The following is a 26939-nucleotide window of genomic DNA, read 5'->3' as shown; positions in this document are numbered from 1 at the left end:
TAATGCTGTAACAACAGCAAAGAGCTACATATCCATAGGTATATGGCCATACTGCTGCCAAACTCTCCTGTACTGCAGAAAGAGTAGTACACAGTAAATTGAGATTATGCAACTGAGAAAAAAAAAAAAAAAACCACTTTCTGTAATCTCAAATGAACATGAGGGTAGGAAAGGGACTAGACTTGGTTTTTTTCATCCTTTATAACCTAGAAAAGTCTCTGAGAATATGGTTTCTCCTGTACTTTCTCTTCTGTCTGTGCAAAACATGTTCGCCTACCATTGCTAAACTGTATTACAGAAATTCAGACTTTGCCTTCCTCAGAAGACAGGAACAGACCTACACATGCAACTTCAACATTACAAGAGACAAGGAACTGAAAGTGGAGCAAATAGAAAGAAAAGAAGAAAAAAAAAAAATCTGTCTAAGCATTTGAAACTTACCCTCCCAGAACAGTTCAGTATTACTGCCACAGAGAATGCTTCAAATTAAGGTGCGGCAGAGCTCAGAGTACACAGCCCACTGAAGCCAGGCAACATTTCTTACATCTCTATATTCAGTAACAAAGTGAAGCAGCAGTGTCATTCCCAGATTCCTACAGAAACCAGTCACAGCCTTTACAGGTGACACCATTTTATTATTTCCTGCCTTCTGATGGCTTAGTTTGCAATCACTGCATCCTTTTGATTAGAGATATGCATGAAATCAAATTAACACAATTGTGCACCAGTATGTATTTGATTAACTACTCAAAATAAGGTTCATGATCCACAGTCATCTCATATTTTCATGTCTTTATTGTTCTTCTTTATATAGTGCATTGCATCTTTGATCAGAAGTTTTTGTCCTACACCCAACTGCTGCTTACTTCCTTGACACAGGGCAACACATGCTTTTGCATAAGTTCATATATTTCATGGCAAAAGGCAATTACAAAAGCATCATGAGAAGTGACAATATTGACTTTTAGGCATTAACTGATCGATAATCTTCAGTTTAGCTGAACAATCTTTGCAAAAGTTATTGAAAAATTTTATATTATTTATTTTTAAATCAACAGTTTGGTGTTAACTAGTTATGTGTAGTTCTTTTCCATATTTCTAGGTTTAAGTACTGGAGTCATAGGAGTGTCAGGTGGTCATTTGTAAAACAGCATTAAGCTGTGTAGCAAGATGTAAATTATCCTTCAGGTAACGGCAGGATTAAATAACCATTTCTTTTAATATAAAATTACACATGCAACAGACAGAAACATCGAGGGAAAGCCTTACTGCTGTGCAGACATCAGTCAGAATCCTCTACTAAAGGCAAGCTGAGCAACAGAGTGACAAGATTTATTCCAAATCCCTGTAACAGAAGAACATCTGCTACAAAGAAGACACAGGAAATATATCTAAAATTTCAAACAGTGAATGTTCACGTGAAATGGGAAAGTGTTGTATACTCGAATACTACAATGGCATAATTAATTTCTTTAATTAAGAAAAGAATAAAAATGACTAACAGATGAAACTATACTGAAATAGTGGCTTATTTAAATGTATTTATAATACAAAAGCAGGAAATAAGCACATAAAATTTCACTGCAAAACCAGATAAAGCACAGAATTTGTTTACAATACTCAATGTTGTTCTTTTATGTAGCACCATTTTTATTTTAGACCAACTGTGATGTAGTTTTATTTAGAAAACTAAGACAAGAACTAGAGAATCAATTCTGCAATGAAATTGTTTTATGTAGGTTTTAGATTTTTATTTTTACTTTTTACAACAACCAATATCTACCATTTTATGCTTAGAAAATTATTTCTTGGGTATAAAACAATGGGTACAGTGCTGCCAAAAGTCTGCACTGTATACTTAAAACCTGTTGTCCAACACTGTATTTTTGTCACCCACTCATTCTTACACTGTCCTTTCCTCCTCACAGAGGGACTTTAAATGACATGTAGCTGCATGATACTTTTGAAAAACAGGTCTTAATTCATCTCTTGGTGAATAAAACACAGCCACAAAGTTTCCAAATCTACATTCACTGTACAGAGCCTAAACCCAAAGTTCATCAGTACTTGAGTGAACAACAGTGCATACCTTTATTCCTATAATATTGATAACACAGACTTAAAAATCTCCAAAGAAAAATATTCTACTACTTTTACATTCTTTAGCATTGTAACATTATTCCCCTCACCAAAAAACTGACTATTAAAATAGGTACTCTAAAAATCAAAGTTTACTACCTAAATAAATGCTTTGAATTTGAAGAATATAAATAGATCTGTTATGACCTGATCATTAAACTTCTCTGCCAGAACATAAAATATCCTTTACTCCTGATAATTTTATGGTGCTAACTTGGGATTTGTCTACATTAGTATTTTATTTTGGATATGGAGCATGCTTCTGAATCTCCTGATCTGTTCCACTTCATGTGCTTTGGTTCACGCTATGCTGTGGCCTTGGAACCATCAAACTGGACTCCTTTTAGATGACGCTAATCTGGAAGACCTGCTCCTACTGGTAATTGGTACTCAGTCCTCTGGACCACGCTAGTCAGTCCAAAGCAAACCCAGAAATGTATACGGCGCAAACATTACATCTTGAGCCTAACTTGTTTTACTCCACAAATCCACTCCTGGCAGGCTGTGGGATGTGCCAATGCAGAGACACCCCCAGCTGTCCAACAGCAGAAGCGTGTTCTCTGCTCACCGCAGTCCCAGTGCTGCCAGGGAGGCTCCAGCTCAACTTCAGGCGCAAGTCTCAGAGTCTCCGCAGTCATTTAGTGTGAGCAGTGCAAGCTCTCTTTCTGGATTCATTAAGCACTGCATACATTATTCACTAATATTACACCAATTGTGAATGCTGTTGCAACGCACTAACGAAAATTTACAAAATTCTATATAAACCATAATGAGATGCCAGCATAATGCAAATTTGACATAGATGCTGCCAGCCAGATGATGCTGGAGTATCCAAACACAGCTCTTGGCGCCACTAGGATACATCAAGTAAACATTTGGAAAATGCTGCAGTCTACAATGTGAGCTCTTGCATTCCTGCTCTATAGGTGTGGCGTCTCAGCCACTTTCCATTCTTCCTTCTCCCTTCTATAGGAAGGGACAGCTCTTCTTTATTGCCAATCAAACATACAAAGCAACCAGCAGTTCTGTACTTGGCTGTGTTTAATGCAGCACAAACCTTTTCTCTGGGTGTACGGGCAAGAGAGACTCTCACAAGAGAGAAAAGAGGAAACACTTTCAAAAGACATCTTTGCACACCAAATTAGCAAGATAACCCAAGGTTCCTTTATCCGAAGTTGCAAAAGAGAAGCTAGAGTAGTAACTATAGCAACTCTGATTCAATGCTGCAGGTGGGAAAAAAAACCCCAAACATCTGGTCACACCTGTAAATCCCACAAGACAATTTTTAATTGAGTCTATTGTCATTAAAATATAAAATTTTAAATTAATAACTGAACTAACTCGACTTAAGAGAAGGATTTTTGAGTGAAAGTTTCAGCAAAAAACCAGTTAAAGATTCTCAGTTGTAGTCTGAAAAGGTGGGGACAGAAAAGGAGGACTTTTTTTTTTTCTTTTCACTCAAAAATTCCACAAACTATTTATAGACAGCTCTAATATACTTGGCAGCAAGCAGTGGAAATTGGAAATCTAGCAGAGACACTGGCTCAGCTTCACCAAGATTCCTGATTTTAAGCACATAGTAGTTCTATTCATGTCAAACCCTACACTTCTGCCCAGCCAAGTAAAAAGGAAGTTACTTGACTGACCATTGCCTGCAGGTTGTACGTGTTCTCAGGTGGTAATCTAGTGCAGCATTTCAGTTTAGAGAGCAGAAAAAAGATTACTAAAACCAATTAAACAGTTCAAACAGTAAATACAGTCTTCTAAATTACAGCTAAATCTCAAGTAACTTTAAAAAAAAATGATAAGGAAATCAGAGGAAAAGGGAGTAGACCAGAAACTGGGGGTGGGGGTGGGGGGGGGGGGGGGGGGGCAGGGGGGAAGAAGAGGGGCAAGGGAGACTGTACTGCCTACCCATCCTTAAATGAACTCTCCTCCTATATAAGGCTTAGGTGCCTATTCTTAACTGATTAGATCCTATCATGAATTCAAACCTAACAATTTGCCCTCCATTCCACTGCCATATTACTTACAAACCTAGAAAAAGCCAAAGTTTCCAGCTATTTTCAACAGCTATGTTTAAAATAATAAAACTCAATTATTTTAACAAAGGACTGTTCAGAGCCTTTGTACATGTTCAACTGCAGTAACTATTCTTTTCTTCTGAAATTCCATTTCAGATACTAAAACTATTGCACATTTGAGAAGTGCCAGACTAGGGGAAAATTTCGATGTGTGGGCTGCACAGTGCTTATACGGTAGGGGGAAGAGCATTTCAGATTTGATTCATACTCTTCACATGCTTCATACTTTTATCTACTACAGTTTCTTCAAATCGCTGTTGCAGTAAAAAAACCTCGTTTTGTTTTTACTCCATGCAGGTTTAGATTGATTTCCCATGTTAATTCCTTATAACTACAGGAACAAGTAGCAGTAGGCAACAGTCTACATACAGCTGGTATACTGTATTTAAAAAAAAAAAAAACAAAAAAAACCAAACAAAAAAACCCCAAAAAACCCAAACAAAAAAACCAAAAAAAAACAAACCAAGAAAAACCAAACATCTACAGTCACCCAGAAGATTTCAGGCCTCTATCAGAAGTTAGATGGTAAAAGCAGGACTTCAGGTCAGATTTCATTCTTAATACTGCTCTTTATCCTGTTTTCTTCAAATGATTTGATTTCATTTCATTTCATCTTGAGAAAGTGCTAACAGAAGAAAAAAAATTGTTATTCATAAACTAATAACTGCAGCCATCATAAATCTATTATAAGCTTGCAGAAATGAAAATATTATCTGCTATTACCCCATGAATCCCTACCAGGAATCCTCAAAACATCCAAGCTTCTAGTTCCAGATGACAGCATGACTCAGATTTACAACTGATTTTTTTCCAAAAAAGACTTAAGTAATGTAGGAGTACTTGAGATTGGGGGGTGGAGGAGAATCACGAGGGTTTTTGAAAACAAGGAAAACACTGCTCCACTGCTGCATCTTTATTATGGAGCCTACATCTCATGTGACCAACAACTCAAAACAGAAGAGAAAATCACTAGTCATGTTAGAAAGGAAAAAAAGGAAAAAAAAAAAAATCATCGCCTAAGATACATCCAGAGAATAATGGCTTCAAAATCCAGAAAGCTCACTGGATTCATATAATAAAATTACAGAATCTATTTATTTTAAGTCTTTATTCAACAGATGTTACAATTCAGGCAGAAATCAAGGAGGAAATTTCATACTTCTGACCAGAGCACAAGTATGGGATTGAGAAAGCTAACCGTAATTTCCAGATTTACTGGATTCTTTCTGGAACATTGGCCTGAGCAAACCAGGGAATACTGGAGTAAAGAGTATATACCTGCTGAGCTTCAACTCTGCCTTCATGAAGGTAACAAAAATAAATTAAAATTAACTGCAAAGCATCCCAGCTGCATTCACTGTAATGACATAACTGAACTGAATGCAAGCCGTTTACTGGAAAGGGTGGTGAAGCAGCAGTGTATTTACACACACATTTTGCACATACATCAAATATAAAAATCATAAAAGCACAGCATGTTTATTGCATCTAGGAAAAATATCCTCATTTGAAAGATAAAACTGTGTTTTCTTCCCTTCTCACTACTTATTACGAGAAATAAAACTTTGATTTTGACAACCTTTTATACTCTTTAATGTGTTTTGGTTTCTTTCTGATCGAATTAAAAAGCACTGCAGAGTTCCCAAGAAAGCTTGTTTTCTTTAGTTCACAAAAAAGTTCACAGAAACCACAGACCTTGCAAATACTTGTGCAGACTTGTTTATGCAAAGTCTGGCAACCGGAGTTTTTAGACCCCTAGCACCTATTCAGACTGAAACTGCACTTACACAAAATGTCATGCAGTCTGCCCAGCTATCTTCCAATAATACAGGACAGAGTCTCTGTCCCTTATTGATGCTTCACTGAACTAATTAAAGTGTAGAAGTAACATTGCACAGTGCAACTCAGCATGCCAACATTCATACAGACTGCAACAACACAGTAAAAAGCACAGCCAAAGGAGGGAAGAACTCCTAAGGCAATGCACTTCTTGCCTGTGCCTTCAACATCTGTAAAACAAAGCTTTTTGTTAATCTCAAGCAAACACCCACGTACAAAATTAATTTCATTATTTACTATGAATAATTTAATCTGCTCTAGATATAGCAGACAGAAGTGGAGATGTCACTGAGTTTTGAAGGAACCACAACATATAGAGGCTTCCATTCTCACTACTAAAAAGACATTCAATACCACCTAGCTCTTTCTCTACTGTTATTTTTTAGCTTCAAAATCTCAATCACTATGATAGCAAAGGCTATTAATTAGCTACACTAATTTTCTAGACTTGCCTAAGCTATGCTGTTTATTAAATATCCTCAGGAGTTAGGAAGAACAAGAGATGAACTTGCTATAACTTGCCAGTCCTAACATACTGCATTCCTCAAAATGCACCATGAATTGCTTCTATTCAAAATATACAGACATTAATAGAAGACAGATTGCCTGCAAGATACGAAATTGATTTTACTCAGATTAATAACTTCTTTAATTAAGAATCAGATCTTAAAATAGCCAACACATACTCCTGGGACGAACATGTGTGCACACATGCCTGCGTGAGTATGCTCAGCATCCATGTAAGAATTGTGCGCATGGCAGCCTTGCTACTTTTACATTCTTTTATTCAAACGAATTAGTTTCATCAAAGCAAACAAATGATAAAAGAAATTTCCAGTAAAATTTATAATCCAGCAAAACTTATTTTCTCTCTGGTGTTTTATGCAAGACCTGCGTACACTTCAAGAAAACTCTGCTACAACTACTGCATTGATTCAAGTCGTTGATTCTAAAATGGGAACTTCAGGAAGCCCCATGGATATTTTTAAAAAGTCTAGAAGTATTCTATATGTATTTGTATAATTAAAAAACAATAGAAAAACAGGTGTAAATCTCTAAGATCCAAACTAGTATTTCTTTCCCTCTCTTTGGAAAGCAGATTTTTTCTTTTTTTTTTTCCCCTTCCATGTTATCTGCTATTAATCATAGAATCATCAAGGTTGGAAAAGACCCTTAAGATCATCGAGTCCAACCGTTAACCTAGCACTGCCAAGTCCACCACTAAACCATGTCCCTAAGCACCACATCTACCTGTCTTTTAAATACCTCCAGGGATGAAGACTCAACCACTTCCCTGGGCAGCCTGTTCCAATGCCTGACTACGCTTTTGGTGAAGAAGTTTTTCCTAATATCCAACCTGAACTTCCCCTGGCGCAGCTTGAGGCTGTTTCCTCTCATTCTATCACTTGTTACTTGGGAGAAGAGACCGACCCCCACCTTGCTACAACCTCCTTTCAGGTAGTTGTAGAGAGCAATAAGGTCTCCCCTCAGCCTCCTCTTCTCCAGACTAAACAACCCCAGCTCCCTCAGCCGCTCCTCATAGGACTTGTGCTCCAGACCCTTCACCAACTTCATTGCCCTTCTTTGGACAAGCTCCATCACCTCAATGTCCTTCTTGTAGTGAGGGGCCCAAAACTGAACACAGTACTCGAGGTGCGGCCTCACCAGTGACGAGTACAGGGGCACTATCACCTCCCTGGTCCTGCTGGCCACACTATTCCTGATACAAGCCAGGATGCCATTGGCCTTCTTGGCCACCTGGGCACACTGCTGGCTCATATTCAGCTGGCTGTTGACCAACACCCCCAGGTCCTTTTCCACCAGGCAGCTCTCCAGCCACTCCTCCCCCAGCCTGTAGCACTGCATGGGGTTGTTGTGACCCAAGTGCAGGACCCAGCACTGAGCCTTGTTGAACCTCATACAGTAGGCCTCAGCCCAGCGATCCAGCCTGTCCAGGTCCCTCTGCAGGGCCTTCCTACCCTCCAGCAGATCGACACTTCCACCCAACTTGGTGTCATCTGCAAACTTACTGACGGTGCACTCGATCCCCTCATCCAGATCATCAGTGAAGATGTTGAACGGGACCGGCCCCAACGCTGAGCCCTGGGGAACACCACTCGTGACCGGCCGCCAACTGGATTTGACTCCGTTCACCACCACTCTCTGGGCTCGGCCGTCCAGCCAGTTTTTAACCCAGCGCAGAGTGCGCCCATCCAAGCCATGAGCAGCCAGCTTCTCCAGGAGAATGCTGTGGGAGACAGTGTCAAAGGCCTTACTAAAGTCCAAGTCGACAACATCCACAGCCTTCCCCTCATCCACTAAGCGGGTCACCTTGTCATAGAAGGAGGCCAGGTTAGTGAAGCAGGACCTCCCTTTCATAAACCCATGCTGGCTGAGCCTGATCCCCCGGTATCCTGTGATTCTTGTCCTGCAAGAAGGATGCTGGTGCTGTACCTCGCACATTAGTGTAAGTACACCTGTAGAAGAGTTTGAACACCTTATATTTCAGACACTATGCAGTGTCTTAAATATAAATTTTCAAAAAGTTTACGTCTTCTTTATTTGGCTTATGATATGTGTAACAGTAACATACTCCTGCATTTTTTCATAACCGTACAAATAAGCATTTATCATGATTATAGCTATATTGTGTCAGGAACTGTACAAACAAGAAAAACAACTCTTGCTCCACAGAGCTCACTGCTTTATAAAAACTGTATATGTTACATTTTTTCAGCTAAAGGAAAGGACGATAAAAAAGCACAATACATAAAACAATTGGAAATCCCAGTTCACTGGGTGCCAAAACATAATCACATGGCCGTGCTTTATAGGAACCACAGCAGAGTCAAGAGGGTTTGAAGAAAGCAAATATGATGGCTTTGTGCTTCCCATGGACAGATCTACCCAGGTGGTGGGAAGCACAAAGGGAAGAATGGATAAACATGAGTAACGTTAAGAAGTGATAAAGCTATCAGTACTGAAGAACCACTGCAGATCAACAGCACAGTAAAACCAAGTAAAACAGAACTTTGACCGACAGCTATTCTGTCTAACACTCCTCATTGTGCCTCACCTTCCCTCTCTCCCCCAAATCACTCAGAACAAACTTCAAAATTCTGAATACCAAAGGTAAAGACTTGTCCCTTTCCCAAAGCGGAAACGTTGGGAAGCATTTGGGAAAGCCTGAATTACATGAATTGTGCTGGACGTAGCTACAGAGACAGGAGAGCTTATGTGAAAACAGTTGTAAAACAGTAATTGCAATACAAAGACAGTTAAGACTGACACCTTTATATGCAATGAAAGGAAGTGCACATCTGACAGCCAAAGTACTTCTTTTCACATTGCATAGTACTGCAGGGTACTGGAGCCTCTTGCCATGGAGATCCCCAGTAGTTAGAAAAGATAAACACAATCTTCTGCTATCAGGAACTAGAAACAAGAGTGTTGGATAGCACTATCACTCCACAATTGCAAAATGAAGCAAAGAAATCTGTGGAGTTGAATAAGCATTTGACTTGACAGCCAGTTTAGGCAGCTGCAATTCAGCAGAGTACAGCACTCTTTTGAGACAGCCATAGCATAAGTAACATTAGTCAAAGAGGGCAGAACAAAGTTTGTTTCAAAAGACTTAAGTATATCATTTCCCTCCTGTCAAACTACATCCCTGAGACACACAAATTGCCACTGGAAAACTTTAAATGTGTTAAAGTAGACACACAGCTAATTTACTATATGGATTCTGGTTTTGGCTTTTTGCAAGGGGGGTATTTGTTACAGAAATTAAAAGATCACAATGACTTGTAGATGCCATAGTGTACAAGAAAGACTGTTCGTATGACCCTAAGTGCACTTTCTGTGCCTACTCTGAATAGAGCCAGTCAGAAAGTCTCACGTTGTACAGGTCACAAAATCCCAAGTTTTATCACATTACAGTAGCTCTAAGCATGCAAGAGAAGTCCTGCATCCTTCAGTTTTATCTCACTCTTTTTCATAACATGGAATTTGAACTACATCCTGCTTTCCCTCTCAAACATGCACAGATACTCCCACCCTGACCCTCTCTCCGCCACATACATGTACCCCCGTGCAGCTCAATCATCATTTCAATTGGAGCACTTTGCAAGAAATCAGAAATGTCTATAAAATTCACGATACACGCTTTATTTGTTTATCTCAGGGTCAAATAACCCCAAATTTGGTGTCTCATTGCACTCTGAGCCTTCATATTTTAGATGTAAGTTCATAGCTATTCAAAAGAGCAAACAGATTACCAAGGAGTTAGTCGAAATAGGCACATTTACAGAGGCATGAATTGGCCCATTTGTTTCCACCTAGTGTTACCATCTTAATGAAAAAGCCCTATGGAGATGAATGACAAAGAAATAAGCTGCCTCCTTTCACCAAAGCACGGCCATACTTGGGACTGTACCATCCCTCTAAGCTTCGATGCCGATTTCCAATACTCCTGTCCTCAAGCTTACCCACATGCCAGTCCCGCTGGCAGAACTAGGAAAGGGGGGTCACACACAGGCCCGCTCCCCAGCCCCTCCAGGTCCTGGGATGGTCACCAAGAAAACACAGAGCGCCTCACACCGCAGTACGCTGAAAAACCTTACCAAACCACCAGCTCCCCCCGCAGGGAAAAGCAAGTAGCCATGAGTGAGTGTGTACACAAACACACACACACAGATGCTCTCTCTAGGACAGAGTTCCCATTGCAAAAGCAGAAACAGGAAGAGAGGCTTAAACATAATGAGGAACAAACACCTTGGAGAAGAGAATGTGATCTAACAGGTATTTCCAAAATCCTTATCACCATTTACTCTGGCATTCATATTCATAATTACCTTCCAGTATGCTATCCCTACACCTAGTACACCTTATCTCCACTTTTGCCTTGACACAAGCTCTTCCAGCTCTTCTTCTCATCTATTCCTTTCTTGACCAAAAAACATTCTCGCTACATATTTACATGCGTCATTAACTTCCTTCCTGAGTTTTAACAGCTCACTTCTTTTTTTCTGCACTCCAGTTTCCTAAAAAAACCTTATTAAATATATGGGATACTATACCAAAACGTGTTCTGACTCTTCCCCTGAGGAAACCCCTGCCTAGAACCGTTCGGATAAACACCAGATGACTGAAGGTCAAGTTACATAATTACTGCCCACCCCTTTGTCCGCCCAGTTCACAACCCGATACTCCATAAGCCACTTCAGCTGTTTACTTTGTGCATATTCACTGTTATCTGGCCATCTGAATATCAACTGGAGCCTAGTTTCCCGTGGATCACACAGCATAAGAACAGTTGTGCACATCTGTACATTCCCAGCTTCCAAATACTTTGGACTATTTCTACAACATTTGGGAGAAGAGTAACAGTCCCAAAAATCCATTTAATAGGGATTTCATGAAAAAATTATACATTTCTACTTGTGTTCCAACATAAAGGCTTCATTGTAAAATTTCCTGTTACTAAATGTAAGAGATTCCACACAGAATACAATAATCCATGAGAAAAATTGTTCTACCTGTCTGCTTCCAACAAAAGATAACTGGTCTGAAGGAGCTAAGTGGCAGCAGCAGATCATCACTAAACCTTGTAAAGCAGTCTGCATCCATTCACATAAGAAACAATAGACGGAATATACCAGGCACTGTGTTTCTTATGAGCAGAAGAGGATTGGCATTTTAGGGATGAAAGAAATAAACTGGTAGTCACATTTGTAAAAACAGACAAGGAGAGGAGTGGAGTTTTAAATGAAATACAACAGAGACACTGCTCTCAAGTAGCCTATTTCCAGTTCCACAAAGAAAACTCAGCAACCGCTTCTTTCCCAAAAGAGTGCTGTTTGCATTTAAATGCTTTAGGAGCACTCCTCATCCTTTATCTTCCCCCTGAGGGACAGACTAGTCTGCCTACACCGAGAATTGAGACATCTCCGAAGAGCAGTTCAGATCAGTAAGTCACATTTCTGTTGCTTCTCATCCCTTTAATAAGTCTGCCTTTTCCCACCCTGACTCTGCCCTAAGTTAAAGCAAACCAATACTCCCCACTTCACATACACACACAAAACCAGCACAGGACCAGAAACGTGGAGTAACAAACTCTATTCATGCACAACCATGGAACATGCATTTCTTTTCTGTGCTTCAGCTTCTACCCTGCAAACAGCAATATTTTACAGCCATACTGTCAGTGTGAGGGGTTATTAGTCTATCTTAATACTCAAACCTCAGATAATAAAGAGCTTTTAGGAAACTATACAAATAATATTTTAAAAGAAAAATATTCATTGAAGGTTTGTTTCCAAGCACGTCACATCAGTAAAGCACAGTAAATTTAGATGCTAGTTAGGTTTATACTATTCTTTCGGTATAAGCCTATTTTTAAGAAGAAAGCTTAGTACCAGCAAGTCGCCACTTGACACGCAAGTGTTCTTTTACAAAGAGACGCCACATATGAAGTAAGAGCCAACTAGGGAAAGAAACTCAAACAGCAGCTATTTGTTGGGACACTCAGATTCAAGTAGTGTATGAATGAAACAAAATGATTTTCTGAAGAAAGGGATGAAGAATGCTTTGGAAAAATAGCTACGTGAAAAGATACTAGTATTTCATGTTAATACCATTTACCAAACTTGACAGGCAGTTGTATTCTTTTGGATGTAGCTCCTTTTCATTTTGCATGAAAAGAATTGTTACATATGTGCATTGATGAAAGCAGATTACATCCCTTACAATTCCTTACTGGCAACTCTGCCTAATGAATAATAACAAGCCACATTTTAAGGGCATTGGTTTTGCTGTGTGTTTGCTATTCAAAAAAGGAAGAGGATATCACTACAAGAGGTACAGTTCTGGGAAAGAAGTATAAAGGAAGTCTGGAGTATTTCATGGTATCTGAGTTTTCCATTCCTCATCTTTTATTGATAGTATATACATATACTACTTTCTAAAATTAGGAAGTACTTCCAAGTTGATATAGATTGCAAAGCTGAAGAGCAAGGCTTATTTGTAATAAAGTAAATACTATGAAGACAGAATCCTTGCAAATTCTTACACTGTTTATACTTCACGATGGAATGTTAGCCACTTGACTATTTACTCGATTTTCCTTTATGGATCGTCTGCAGAAGTACTCAGAGGCTCGGCACTGACATTACAAGACAACTTTTACATGGATTCAGTCATTGCCAGTGTTGGGGCACCAAGACAATGTGACTTCTCACGAGATCTGTGTATTCACTCTTGAAGTATTTTAGCCGGTTCAGTCCCCAAGAAGGTAACTGTTAGGCTTGCTGTGGCTAAAAGTGATGGTACAGACGGCACTCTTGCCAGCATTTGTCCTCTCAAAGCAAAACAACTGTGTAAGTTCCTAATGTGGACCACCTACAACAGAGATAAATGGCCCACAATAATCCTGGGTGGGTAAAACTTTCAAATGTAGCTTTTTATAAAGATAATTTTGAATTAATAAATATGCCACTGAAAATTCCCAAGGTCTAAAGTTAATTTCATTGCTTATAATTACCAAAGCGCAGGTAACAATTTTACTACATTTTTAAAAGCAGTTCATTGTGATTTGACTTTGATCTTACTGATGCCAGCAGTAAAATTTAAACTGATCACAAAGCAGCACAGCAAAGTCAAGGCTGAGCATGGATTAAAATTCCACACCCTCTGCCTTCCAAATATGTGTATACATACTCAAAGCAACCACAGGACTTAGTAGTACTGACACAAAATCATATGCACAGTGGAAAACCAAAGATTTACCTTGATTTTGTTAACTTCCACTGACACAAAATTATGGATGAAGTCAATGACTAACTTCACTAAGGAAGAGCTAAGGCAATGGTCAGCAAAACTAACAAGAGACAACCTTAAGTACAGAGCAAGTTTGTCTTGGCTTAGGAAACAAAGTTGTGGATTAATGACAGAAGTTCTTACCCTGCCCTACACAAATACGCAAACCCTATCTCTTGAGAAGTTTAACTGAACAATACAGTACTTGGTAATATTTTTTTTTTTTTAAATAATCATGACCATGCTACAACAGGGAGTGCTTCACTCTATGCTGCTACAGAAAGGTTCTAAGGCTCAAATAGCTATGGGTTTCCTTTTTAAGGAATGTAGCTTGAAGAGGAAAATGGGTAAACCAGGCTTCAATGCACTAATTCAGCTGTAAAATAAAGGGTAAAAAATTACATATACAGGCAGACATTCCACTCTATTAAAAGCCAACCCGCTAACAAAATTCAGCACTTGCTCCTACACCCTTTTTAACGGGAGGCACTGAATATTAAAATAGCAAAAAATGTGACATAGCATGGTGACAAGTACAAGATCAATGTCAGACATAATGCCTACATGTTCGAATTTCTATTTATCTGCTTTATATAATGAAGTATATCGCTCATTTAAGTACACGTCCTTCCAGTTTAATAGCAGATTTCCAGATAAAGGGAGAAAAGTAGACCCAGAACAATGGAACCCCATAAACTACAAAACACAAACTCTGACTACATGTCTAAATAAATTAAAATATATTCAGACAGTTCAAAAAAATACATCAAAGTACACAGTATTTCAGTATACGCATGAAGGAGTTGCTTAATAAGAATCTGATGCCATAATCCTTACGTTCATAGCAATAATTTATAAACTATGTTCAACAACTCACAAATTTAAAGCTAGTTCATACCTCCTTCCCATCAGAGTAACTCATCTCCCTTGAAAAAACCTACTGTTTGATGTGATCATTTTACTCGAATAACACACACATGCCTGAGAAACTGTGCATGCTTATTTCAAATTAGGTTCTTTGAGCACTTTATTGGCTCCCAAATGTATAGTATGGTCAGCAAGCAGGATCTCAGATTAAAAATTTAAATTCAGCTTTGGCCATTAATCATTTCTGAAAGCTATTGCATTTTATGCCGAATTCCTTCATGTCCAACGTTCTAAATGGCTCTAAATTCTAGAGTTCAGATCCACCTCCTTTGTAAAGCCACAAACTAGGGACAGTTCCAGAAAACTGGTGAAAGAGATTCAAACATAGACTTACTCACTTGATTCCCACATACATCCTCCTGGCCTCTGTGCTTTTAATTAACATTTTAAGGCGGAGGTACAGCTCAATATTTCATGATACTCATTCCAAAAAGTCACTATCAAGTACTACTAGAACTTTCTGTTAGTTAGGAGTGTAGAAGGGGATCTCTTAAGTCCCCAGCCATGACCTTAACTTTTCACTCTGGGCAGATCTGACTTGCAAGAGAGTCATCCCCGGGAGATGTCATTGCATAGGACAGTTGGCAGCACTGCTGCTCCTCCTAACCTGCACATTTAGAACACAGGATCTCTTATTCCAGGAGAACTCCTCATGGACCCCAAAGGCACCACACACAAGTTGTGTGGTTTCAACAGACAGTGGGGAAAGCGGACTGTGTTCCTCACCAAGGCAAGAGGATAGAGGTATAGTCCTTTTCCCAAGCCTTATTCATCTACAGTGTAAAGGCAGAAGGGCTATACAGGCAGTACTGCCCCAGATTTCTACAATGGATGAAGAAAAACAGAAAGCTGTTATTGTGGACTTGACAAGAGAGTAGTAACACTATCATTTAGCTTTGGTATATTGGATTGCCATTTACATTAGAACTGTGATACCACTGAAGCTTTGTTACAGTGTGCACAGATGACAGACACAACAGATAAACTTGAAATCAGGGACTGGAGCGAGACAAGCTAGACAACAACTAGGCAACAGGCACTGGAAACAGCGTTAGCTGGATCAGCAGCAACAGGGAGGTCAGTAGTAACTGGACTCTAGAAACATACAGCTCCCAGGCACGTCCAGCAGTAAAGCTGCTAAAGAGCGCACAACTGCCAAATGCCTGCATCAGCCAGAAAGAGGAACACGCAGCAGGGTCACAAGAAAGGATGTTTCAAAACACTGACGAAAGCAATACACTGAGTTACAAAATGCTCAAAAATATCTGTTTGTTCGTCCACTTATTTTCTAAAGCACAGGTAAACTGCAAGAATCTAATATTTCCATAACATCCCCCTGCCTGAGAGCACCCGGAAAGCCTGAGCGCGAGATCTCATGCAATTGCTCAGCTCCTTCTGTACTCAAACCCCTTTTCTTGCCTGCTGATAACTCATAAGAGTAACTTCTTAGACCGATTAGATGCTCACTCAGTCACTGTAACACCCCTTAAAATAAAAGGGCTGGTTCCCTTCCTCCCTTCCACTTGTACAGCCTCTTAAACCACAGCTGCTTTCCCAGACAGCTTGGCTTCCTCCGCCACACTGAAGAACAGTTCTGCCACCTTTAGCCATGAACGTGCCTTCCCAAGACGTCCCAATCTTTCCCTCCCTTGCCATCCCAGCTTCTCCAGTCTTCTCTAACCACAGACACTAGCTGAACTTTAGCCATGTAACTGGTTGTTCTTTCAGTACCTTTAGATAGGAAACATGAACAACGGAAGGTGCTCTGACGAGGGAAGCCGTTTCTGCTCACTACACAACTACTGAATCCATCCCAGACAGGACTTCCAGCTGCGGGTCACTGTGATCAAGAGACATGTGACTAATGATTTTATCATTCCTTTTTCCAACAAACACCAATAGGCATCTCTTTCAGAATATTTAAACTGATGTTTACATCTTGGAAAGGAGAAATGTTCTGATTCTATACTTTTAAAAGATTATCAACTGTGGAAAAAAAAATGTGATACGTACTCTCACAAGTCCAGTTACAAATATTTCCATACGGTTTAGATATGCATTTTGGGTTAAATCCCTATGCTCTCCCTCTGAGCACTTCTTTAGAAGAGAGCAAATGGAAAAGTGTAATTGCTTAGTAGTATGAAGAGCAGACTGAAGTAAATACAAGAATATTACGAATAAAACAGCACATTAATTAGGACTCTGGAATTATTCTTTCTTGGGAAAGGACTCCATTCAGCTCTATGTGGAGGAAAAAAGGAGGGAAGGGTTAAAGCCTCCACTTAAAACTATGCGATAAGAGGAACACATATATATGGATTTGTTTACTGCATGTGACACATTCATTATCTGTCTCAGTCCCAGTTACTACGATATTCCTAATTGAAGCTTTTACTTTCTTTTACTCCAGATACTCAATACAATTTCATAGAAGGAAACCACTCTATAAGGGTATACTAATTCATTAGATTCACTTTGTAAAGTGTAGAAAAAAGAGGTGCTAACCAAAGCCTTATGGAAATTCATACACAGCTAAAATCTAGAAGCCAGAGCGCATGAATGTAAGTGCATGCCTTCCCTCTACAACACGCATCAACAAGACTTCCATTTTCTGTTCTAAAGTGCTCACCTTCAATCGCTAAAAGTTCTTTCTAAAGGAGCAGTTCCTTAAATGAGTAAGATCACTAAATTTTTAAGAGACATCACTGACTAGAACAAACTTACTACTAGTAACACTGTATAAATTAGAGGAAAAACAAAACTTTTTTTTTTTTTCCATGAAAATACTATTCTCACAATCTGTACTTTCAGAGGGATCTATCTTTGTCTCCCAATAGGTTCACAGAAAGCTGGAGTAATAAAACCAATTTACAGGAGCCTCTAAGCAGAGTCATTTTTTCCTAACTTTTAAACACAAGCAACTTCATTATAGACGTCCACCACATGCCAAAGTGTGCTCATACTGCTTGTTAGAGGACCACTCTACTGTTTTTTGGCTGCAACTGACTTTAAAAGTCTGCTCTGGTTACCCAGAGTCAGTCCCGGGGGCTTCCACTTAGCAGGGTAAACATCTCAGAGGTTAAGGGAAGGGTAGTCATGAATTACAGACACACAATCAGATGGGTGAAAACATGCAGTTCACTTCCTAATACATACTTCAAGTGTACTTTCCACTTACAGAGAAACACAACTAGTTCACTTTCGTAGCTTTGCTGAAAGTTTATAGTTAACTATATAAGTGAGCAAGTTCAGCTTTGTTGCACATCAAAAAATTCCACAACCAACTAAAGGTATCTGGGAAAGTACTGACAAGTCACAAGAAACTTAAATGAAAAGAGAGACCATCTTATGACAAACTCAAGCTACTAAAATAAATGTTTTCATGTGACTTTTTTTCCGTTTCAAACTATGCTCTACTTGCAAGCTTTCTTAAATTTTAGGAGGCTCTTATTCTTGCTTGCTAACTTACTTTTGATCCAGTAACAAATAAGTCAGGGGAAAAAAAGAGACACTAAACTTTTTTTTTTTCCTCACTAGTTCCAGAAAGTTGTTCCTCGCAAAACAGATGAGAAAGTTACACAGGCATTCTCTCATAACCTAAAATTCAAAAAGAAGAGCAGCAAAAAAAAAAAATCTAGCAGGTAGCTACTAAATATGCTTGCCTTGCTACAAAGACATCAACACATTAACAATGTAGCAAAAGTTCTAGTATATCCAAATTTAAAGCATCTGTTCAGAGAAACAAGTCAGAACCACAACTTAGAATAGTGCTTTTGACAGGTCAGTGCAAATACTTTCAATTATGCTAAATTTAGTAGTTTAAACTTAGATACTCACAAGAATCAATACTATATACTTCAATGCTACTGTAAACCTTCATGTAATAAAGCATTAGTAAAGTAACAACTGCAGCAAAAAAATCAAGTGTAGAAAACAAAGAAACAAAAAAGGTAGTCAGAACAACACAGTTCTTCAGAATATGGTATCATATAGCCTGCTATAAACCACTTGGAGCATTTATTTCTACTGAGGGGATACACACAGGAACTCGGATCTACAACCAACTTCCATAGTATCAAATGCATTGGTACCCAGTGTTTTCTTACAACCATGTAAACTAAGTAGGCTGAATCTTGCTGACCAACTGACAGCTCAGTAATAATCAGTACTGCAAAATGTTACAGCTAGTAATTCTGAAACACATACAATCCAAAAAAATCCCAGGTTGTTGACAAATCACATTCTTTCAATTAATGCCTAGCTAGATATCTCAGCTGTTCCAGTATTTAACATCATCGTTAACTATCTGGGACAATATAAAGAGAACATTAAAACTGGAAAATGCAGAGACACCCAGGAAAACAAAACCACACTATTTCTACAGTACAAACAGTACTCATTAATTTTTAAAAAATTGTAAGGAAATTAGTGAATTATACTTAACAAGTATGAAAATGATGTCTACAGCTTGGGAAACTGAGACGTATTGTAAAACATAAATGACATGTGGAGGGATGTACCTAACACAACAAAGATACTAAGTTTAAAAATTTGAGATCTGTTAATGAGCCACAAAAGACTGATCATAATTGCAAGTTTGAGCCAGGACAAATATGAAACAATATATTTAGGGCTTAGTTGAAAATAATACTTGTACAGTTTACATCTATTTGATATTAAAATAGGAGTGACTAAACCAAAGGAGTCAGATTCACCTGCAAAGCCCTTCCAACACTAAGCCAGCAGAGCTCTTCTTCTCCTAGCAATGACAGAAACAGCCGAAAAAGCCATGCTAATTATATGCTTTGCTCTGATGACAGGAATGGAGTCAGGTGGCTTCTGTCCTGATTCCAGTTACAAGTACCTCTCTGCTCTTCCTCTGGCTGATGATGTTCTCATTTAGTCCGTAACAACAATCACACCAACTACCTTAGGTTAAATTTTCAAACTCTTTTTGCTACGAGGCTGTCTAGGGTGTGGGTTTTTCCTTCTCCCCTCAAATGAACACTGCTTTAAATATTGTCTACGTGACCTCATAGATACTTTGACTACAGACCTAACTGTGACTCTGAACAGCCAGTTGAATATGTACGTACTTGTACAACTTGACATATTATCAACTTATTAGACAATATAAATTTCTATGGCATTAAAATTAGGACATTTTCACTTCAAGGACTACAAAACCATTCTAATAAATTAAATGCAGCAGTTTTGCCAGTAATATGATTTACAGCTTAGCAAAATATATCTGTTCAGTGTATCACAAAAGTATCACCAAAGAGTGACATTCAAGAGTTTAAGGTACAATAATTTATTAAGCCAAAGCATTCCTTTAGGACAGTCTGTTCTGGCTTTACAATTCAACTTACTGAGAAAATTAAATACACTGGCTGGCAAACTTTATTTGGTTACATGATTCAGGCCATTCTTTCAAACAAGGTGAACAGACCTGAAGGATTATTTATTCTTCCTCATACCATCATTAGCAAACTGACATGTAAGTAACATCTGGGTCCTGACCAGTGAACTTTTACAACAATTTTACCTGCCTTATCTTAAAAACAAACGAACAATGAATTATATATATAGTCTCATGGTAATCTCAAGCAACATTTGTACCGCAGAAACCTGGAATGGTTCTAACCCAAAACTAAGTGGTTTAAAGCTTATGTAAGTGTCATATCTTTCTTTAATGGGCCAGAATAATGCCAATAGCATTGCAGTCTCAGTAGCAACATACAACATTGTTTCAACTGCAATTTTTGGGAATAATGATTTTCTGACCTCTGTTAATGTTTCTCAGTCATTGGTGCTTCAAGAAGTACTCACTAAAGCCAAACCCATCCTGGAGAGAAGGAGAATTAAGACTGATCTCTTCTGTCCCCACTTCTACCTTTGAACCATTTTAGTCTTGCTATTCTATTACTATAAATATTTCTCTTTGATACTCATTACATCTGGTAAAGCCAGAAGCAGGGAAACTTACCTACTATACTGCATTGACTACTCCCAATTATACAGAACACTGTAAAAATTCCCCGTGGTCCTCTGTTCAGTGGGACAGAAATTCAAACTAATATATCGGGGTGACAAGTATAGTTAAGACTATAAAAAATTCGTCTTTCCAGAGATCTGAAGAAGCCAAGTACCCATGCTTCCAGACTCCGTTCCAAAGGCAGGCATGTCCTAGCTTTTGCACTGTGGCACCTCAGAGACTTTTCATAACTCAGCCTCTGTTCTGGAATACCAATCCCTCCCAAACTGGTCCTGAAAATGCTGCATCACAGTACCAGTAAGATATAAACCATCATCTTACCAAGGGTTAAATAAAAATCAAACAAAACGGTAACATTAGGAATTCAGTTCTCCAGTCTAAGCTTGCGTTTTAACAAGAAAACAAATAAAATTTATTTGATTTCCAGTCAATCAATCATCAAACTTTGGTTTGAAAAACACAGCCCTCAAGAACAGGACCAGTTTCTCAAATGACATTTTTCCCCTAAAGAAACTACTTTGCGCCACATACGGTTCTGTTTTGAGCTCAGATAACTGTGAAGGCCTTTGAGATATGCAGAAATGTCTTCATATTTGTCCCAGTAAAAGCCATGCTAGGATTATATAGAGACACATACAATCAATCATTTCTTGGATATAAAACTCTCAAGCCAACAGGAAGGCCAGACATATTAAAAACAAATACCATTGCCCAACACCCCTCCAAGCTATAATTCTCGTTAGTCAGTGCTATTCCAATATTTCACTCATCAGTATTCCTCCTTCTCAAATTTTTATAATTATAGTCATCATCAGAAGGAAGGTTTCAAAAATTCACTAACTACAGGGAAACAGAGAAACATTCTCTGGAGAGCTCAATGCCCACATATCAACCTTGGCGAATTTAGTATTTTAATTAGTGGAAAATTCTAGATATTATAGCTGTGCAACTGCATAATGGAAGTCAACGAAAGTGATGCACTACTGCTTTTCCAAGTGTGCATTTACCTTGAGTACTGCCTACTGTATTCAAAGCCTTAACACACAGTAACATAATGATATCCACAAGGCTCTGCTCAGGATCAACATCACAGTCCAGAGCTCTGCTGTGAGCAGTGCCTTGATGAAATTCATGCCAATATTAAATTAGTTTAGAAGAGGTAAAAGCGGTTGTACAGGAGGTAAAATGCTTTAATAGGGAACAGCTCCCACTCCCACTTCCTTCTCCCAAAAGAAACAAACGGGAGAAATCAAAATGACAGCTCGAGATAGGGCTACGCTACACAGCGAATGCTTGCTTTCGTTTTGGATGCTCTTGCCTGGGGAGGAGAAATTTCCTTTCCTTCCAGCAGTGAAACTGGTCAGAACTTCAGACATTTGTAACAAAAACTGCTAAGAGAAACTAATCCCTCATGAGGATGAGGCAGCACACTGATCGAAATCAGAAGCAGCTTCTCCTTCCCAGCAGTGGTGATAACGGATGGCGATGTGTTTCTCAGCAAGGTAAAAGAAACTTATGGGCCTTCATTCTTGGTTGAACTTTGGAAGGCCTTGATTAAAGGTCTACAAAAAATGTTATTCGGCAAGAATTTTATTTGGTTGTTTTTTCTCTAACTAAAGATCGTACTTGTGGTTTAAACTGTTGTAGTGGAAATGCTGACAATACTGCCTAACTTACAGCATGACAATCCGAATCTATCTACTGAAGTCAGGCTGCTGAGGTATATCACGACAATTATAATTTTTACTTTTTATTTCAGTTATGTCATGAGTGTAATAAACAAATACAGAGTTTGTTAAAAACCTTTGCACAGAAGTTAAATTTCTCAAGTACATTAAGTATTCAAACATATGGACAGCTTAATATATCCAGACTTCAGATTTTTCCTACCAGTTCCTGCTCTACTATAAACCAACTCCTTTCCAGTTCTGCTTTCACTTTAGCTTTTGACATATCAATTTTTTAACAGCCTATATAGGCATTAAATCTCTTTTCCCTGACTTTGTGTGCATTTAAAAGATCAGTCAGTACCTCGCTTAGTTCATGCAAGTAGGCCCCCTCAAAAATTAACTTATACCAGTGTAACTATTCAGTACAGGTACTGGCGTAACTGTAGTTCTGTTTGAAGAAGCCTCCCTTACTCCTACTCATGTAAATATAAAATGTTCTTACAAATTTTCGTGGTACATCTACACTTAAGAGTTTGCACTGATCTTTGCAGCACAGGCACGGGCTGAACAAAGCCCTTTGCGCAGACAAACCCGAAATATTTCATATGCTCAATCACGCGTTTAAAGCCAAGGCACCCACGGAAGAAACTGCTAAATCAGGGCCCCTGTTGCTGTCCTCCTCAGAGCGAGGCACATGCCCAGCTCCGTGCCAAAGGCTGCTTCCCGCGTCAGGGGCCCACGGACACAACCTACGCTCGAGTTTGTAAAACAAACGCAACTCCGTGAGAAAACATGCGACGACTCTCATTGTCACGTATCTTCGTTTTGATCTATCATGTATTACTGAGCCACTGACATGCTGTAAAAACCAATATAAGTGCATTCCCCAACGCATTTACGCAAGTACTTTTCGTTAGCAGTTCTGTTTGAAGGCGGGTTTATAACCATAAACGAAATGCCATTCGGGTACGGACTGAAAGCAGGCTGAGCAGAGGCAAAGGTCCCTGGAAGGCTTCGAGGCCTGTGCTGATGTGTCAGGAACCCCTCGCACAGCGCCGGCCCCCCCGCCCCCTCCTCCTGCCCCAGACGCCGGGCCGCGTCCCTCCCAGCCCGGCCGGACGTGGGACATCTCCCAGGCATCCCCATTACCCACGGACAGCGGTTATTCGTGACTCAGAGGATCTGGGGCTGCTCTGTTTGCGCGGCCCCACGCCAACTCCGGAGTTCCCGACAACGTACATCTGCGAGAGAGAAAGCCGAGGGCAGCTGGGCCAAATCCCAGCCTCAGTTTTAAGGACTTCCCTGAGGAGATTTCCGCCCACCCCCACCGACACGACAAAAGCCAAAGCGAGTGCTGGAGCAGCCGAGCTCGGCAGGAGAACGGGGCTGGGGGCGGGGAAGGCGAAGTACGGGGACACCGGCAGGGCCGCCGCGGCGGTCCCGGGAGGCGCCGGGGCCCGGGGCGGGCCGAGCCGAGGGACCCCGCCGCCGGCCGGGGCCGCCGCGCCGCCGGAGGCCGGCCGGGAGAAAGGCAGCTTTGTTCCCCCTCCCCCGCGGCGGGCGGCCGCCTCCCGGCCCGGGAGACGGAGGCGGAGGGCTGGCGCCACTCCCCCGGTACCTACCGCAGCAGGAGACGACGAGGAGCAGGAGCTGCGCTGACCTCCAAGCCGGGGAGCCTTCTGCGCTCCCCCAAGGGGCCATAACACCAGCCCGCAGGGAGGCGACGAGGAGCCGGACCTGCCACCGCCGCGCCCCCGACACGGAGCCGGAGCCGCCGCCGCAAGAGGGGCCGGCCGCGCCGCGCCCCCTCGCCCACCGGAGCTGCCGCCTCGGGGAGCGCTAGCGGCCCGCACACCCGCGCCTCACCCGCCCGCCCGCCCGCGGAGCCATGAGCCACCGCCGCCGGCCTCGGCCTCCTTCCCCTCGCGCCGCGCCGCTTCCTCCTCCCCGGCTGGGCTCCGCCGCGGCTGCGCACTGGCGGCCCGCGCGCATGGAGGCGCTCCCGGCAGCCGCGGGCCGGGCGGGCGAGCGGGGCGGAGCAGCGGCCCCCAGACGGCGGGGGCGGGCCCGGGCCGACACGCTCCGGCGCCGCGCCGCCCCGCCGCCGCCTCCTCCCTCTCCTCCTCCTCCGTCGCCGCCGCCAGGTTTCGGCCCGCCCTTGGCAGCGCTCGGCCCGCCCCGTCCCGGGAGCCGCCGCCACCGCCGCCCCCTCAGCCGAGGCCGCGTCCCCCGGGGCTGGGCCCCTGGGCCGGCCTGTCCGCCCGGGCCGCGCCGCTGTGCCGCCGACCCGAGGCGCCGTCCTCCGAGGAGGAGGGCTCAAACGGGGGAGGGAGGGTGAATCTTCCCGTCACCACGGCGGCAGAGCAGCCTGGATTCCCGGCTTCCACGCAAAATAACCAAATGGGTATTTGGGTGTCCTGGCTCTCTGCCCCGAAGGAAACTCTGTGTGTGAAATCAAACCCAATCTATAAAGCGCAGAGACAACAGCTGGCGGCCGCTCTGTTTCTGACCTCCACATCTGCATTTCACCAGTGAGACTGAAAAACTGCTGTGGGAGCAAAAAGCATAACTGCTGTAGATGCATAGCATCCAAAATTATGGACCCCATAGAAACTCCTTGTGACACTTTAAATTCAGTTACGATTGCCCATCTTTCACCCTTTAATGACACCATTTTCCCGTTGCACAGTTATCTATTGCACTCAATTGTTTAAGCGAGTGTCAAAAGCAAGCGGGATTCACAGTGCAACTTCTATATTTAGCTTGAATTTTGCAGGGCCTGTGCAGACTGGGAGAAGTGTTTATTGCCTCTGTCCTACTAGATCAACTGATCTACTTGGAAAAACAAAATATTACTATTCCTGAGAAAAACAAAAGTTTACTTACATTGGTAGAGCTTCGTAGCTACACCATGAGAACAGATGTGTTGGATCTGACCGGAGTTCTGCTCCATGAATGGTGATGGCTATGGGGAGTGCTCTATGCTATTTCTCCTTATTCCTCTCTTTTTTCATAGAATCATTTAGGTTGGAAAAGACCCTTAAGGTCATCGAGTCCAACCGTTAACCTGTCACTGCCAAATCCACCACTAAACCATGTCCCTAAGCACCATGTCTACCCGTCTTTTAAATACCTCCAGGGATGGGGACTCAACCACGTCCCTGGGCAGCCTGTTCCAGTGCCTGACTGCCCTTTTGGTGAAGAAATTTTTCCTAACATCCAATCTAAACCTCCCCTAGTGCAACTTGAGGCCATTTCCTTTCATTTGTTGTTCTCTGATTTCTCCCACATTTATTTTCCAATTCCCATCTATTTGGGAAGGAAGAGAAGTATACTGGGGGGATGTCTTTTTCGGGAGGGAGGAGATGTTTATTTAAGGGTGGGCATCTGGATGAAGATGCATCATTAATGACAGTCACCGAAGAAGGAAGGTAAACCAGATAAGCATGAATGCTCTCCAACTCTCTGAGAAGTTGTGGCTCAGGAACACCCTGTACTAGAGATAGTATCATTGAGTTTAATAATCCTCAATCAATTAGTCTTCAGTAAATTTGTCCAGTCACAGTTTGAACCTATGAGGGATGTGACTGTTCACCTCTCAGAAGACATGAGTATAAATACAAAATTAACACTTTAAGGGAGAAGAAAACAAAAGCTTTATTTATAGGTTTATACAAATAAGTAAAGCATTCACAACTTCTTAGCCAACAACCTTTTTTGTTTCTTTGTACTTGCAAGTCTAACCAACTTCTTCAGTAAAACCTCAGATGTCCTATTTTCCACCCAGTGTATCCCATTCCTCTTTTTGTTTTTAATTATTAACAATGGGGCACTGGAAGGATGCTCGGGAAGTCTCTGGTCTGTAGCCACTGAGAGAGACATTACAGCTTTTATGAATAGGCACCACACGGAGCCTATGAACACACAGGGACTTCTAACCCTCCCACAGTAATTACAACTGTACGTGCTGGGTACTGGAACCCGTTAAACTCTCTGCCTTTGAGATAGGTCAACATTAAACAAATCAGCACATGATCCATAGCCTTCCTCTGCTCCTCCCAAAGTTATTTTTTTCTGTCTAGTTCAACCCAGTTTCTACCACCCAGTTGTAGGCTTATTGAGATGTGATATGATTCTCTTTCTATAGATTTTAGTTGCATAACAAAGAAGACAACAGTAATTATCTTTTCAGATTAAATGCTATTCCAAACAATGCAAATATCTCTGTTGGCAAAACTGCTTTCAATCACTTGCACAAACAAGTGGCTACCCTTTACCATGTACCCAGGTTGATCGTTCATGGCAGCAGAGAGCAAAGCATCAACCCCTGGCATCATGTGCTTAATTTCAACATTGTTCCCAAAGGTGCAGAGTGAAGGATGACATACAAAAGAGTCCTGCCTCAGTACTAAATGAGCTTGGCAAGCAAAAGGTGAGATACTGAAGTAATGATCTAGAGAAAAAACC

At 41.1% G+C, this 26939-nt stretch overlaps 1 protein-coding gene across 1 annotated transcript in view; it reads right to left on the bottom strand.

The window, feature by feature from the left end:
* LRP12 (LDL receptor related protein 12) overlaps positions 1-24254 on the bottom strand; it is a 52354-nt gene extending 28100 nt beyond the window's left edge. The window contains exon 1 of the mRNA XM_082325123.1: positions 24095-24254. Within this exon, the coding sequence (XP_082181249.1) occupies positions 24095-24173 (79 nt within the window). The 5' untranslated portion in view covers positions 24174-24254. The remainder of the gene's footprint in view (positions 1-24094) is intronic.
* Between the last annotated feature and the right edge of the window lie 2685 nt (positions 24255-26939).

The sequence above is a fragment of the Platalea leucorodia genome (genome assembly GCF_965183815.1).
Source record: "Platalea leucorodia genome assembly, chromosome: 1".
Taxonomy (NCBI): Eukaryota; Metazoa; Chordata; class Aves; order Pelecaniformes; family Threskiornithidae; genus Platalea; species Platalea leucorodia.
Note: the sequence above shows the minus strand (reverse complement) of the source record. Positions and strands in the feature narration are given on the sequence as shown.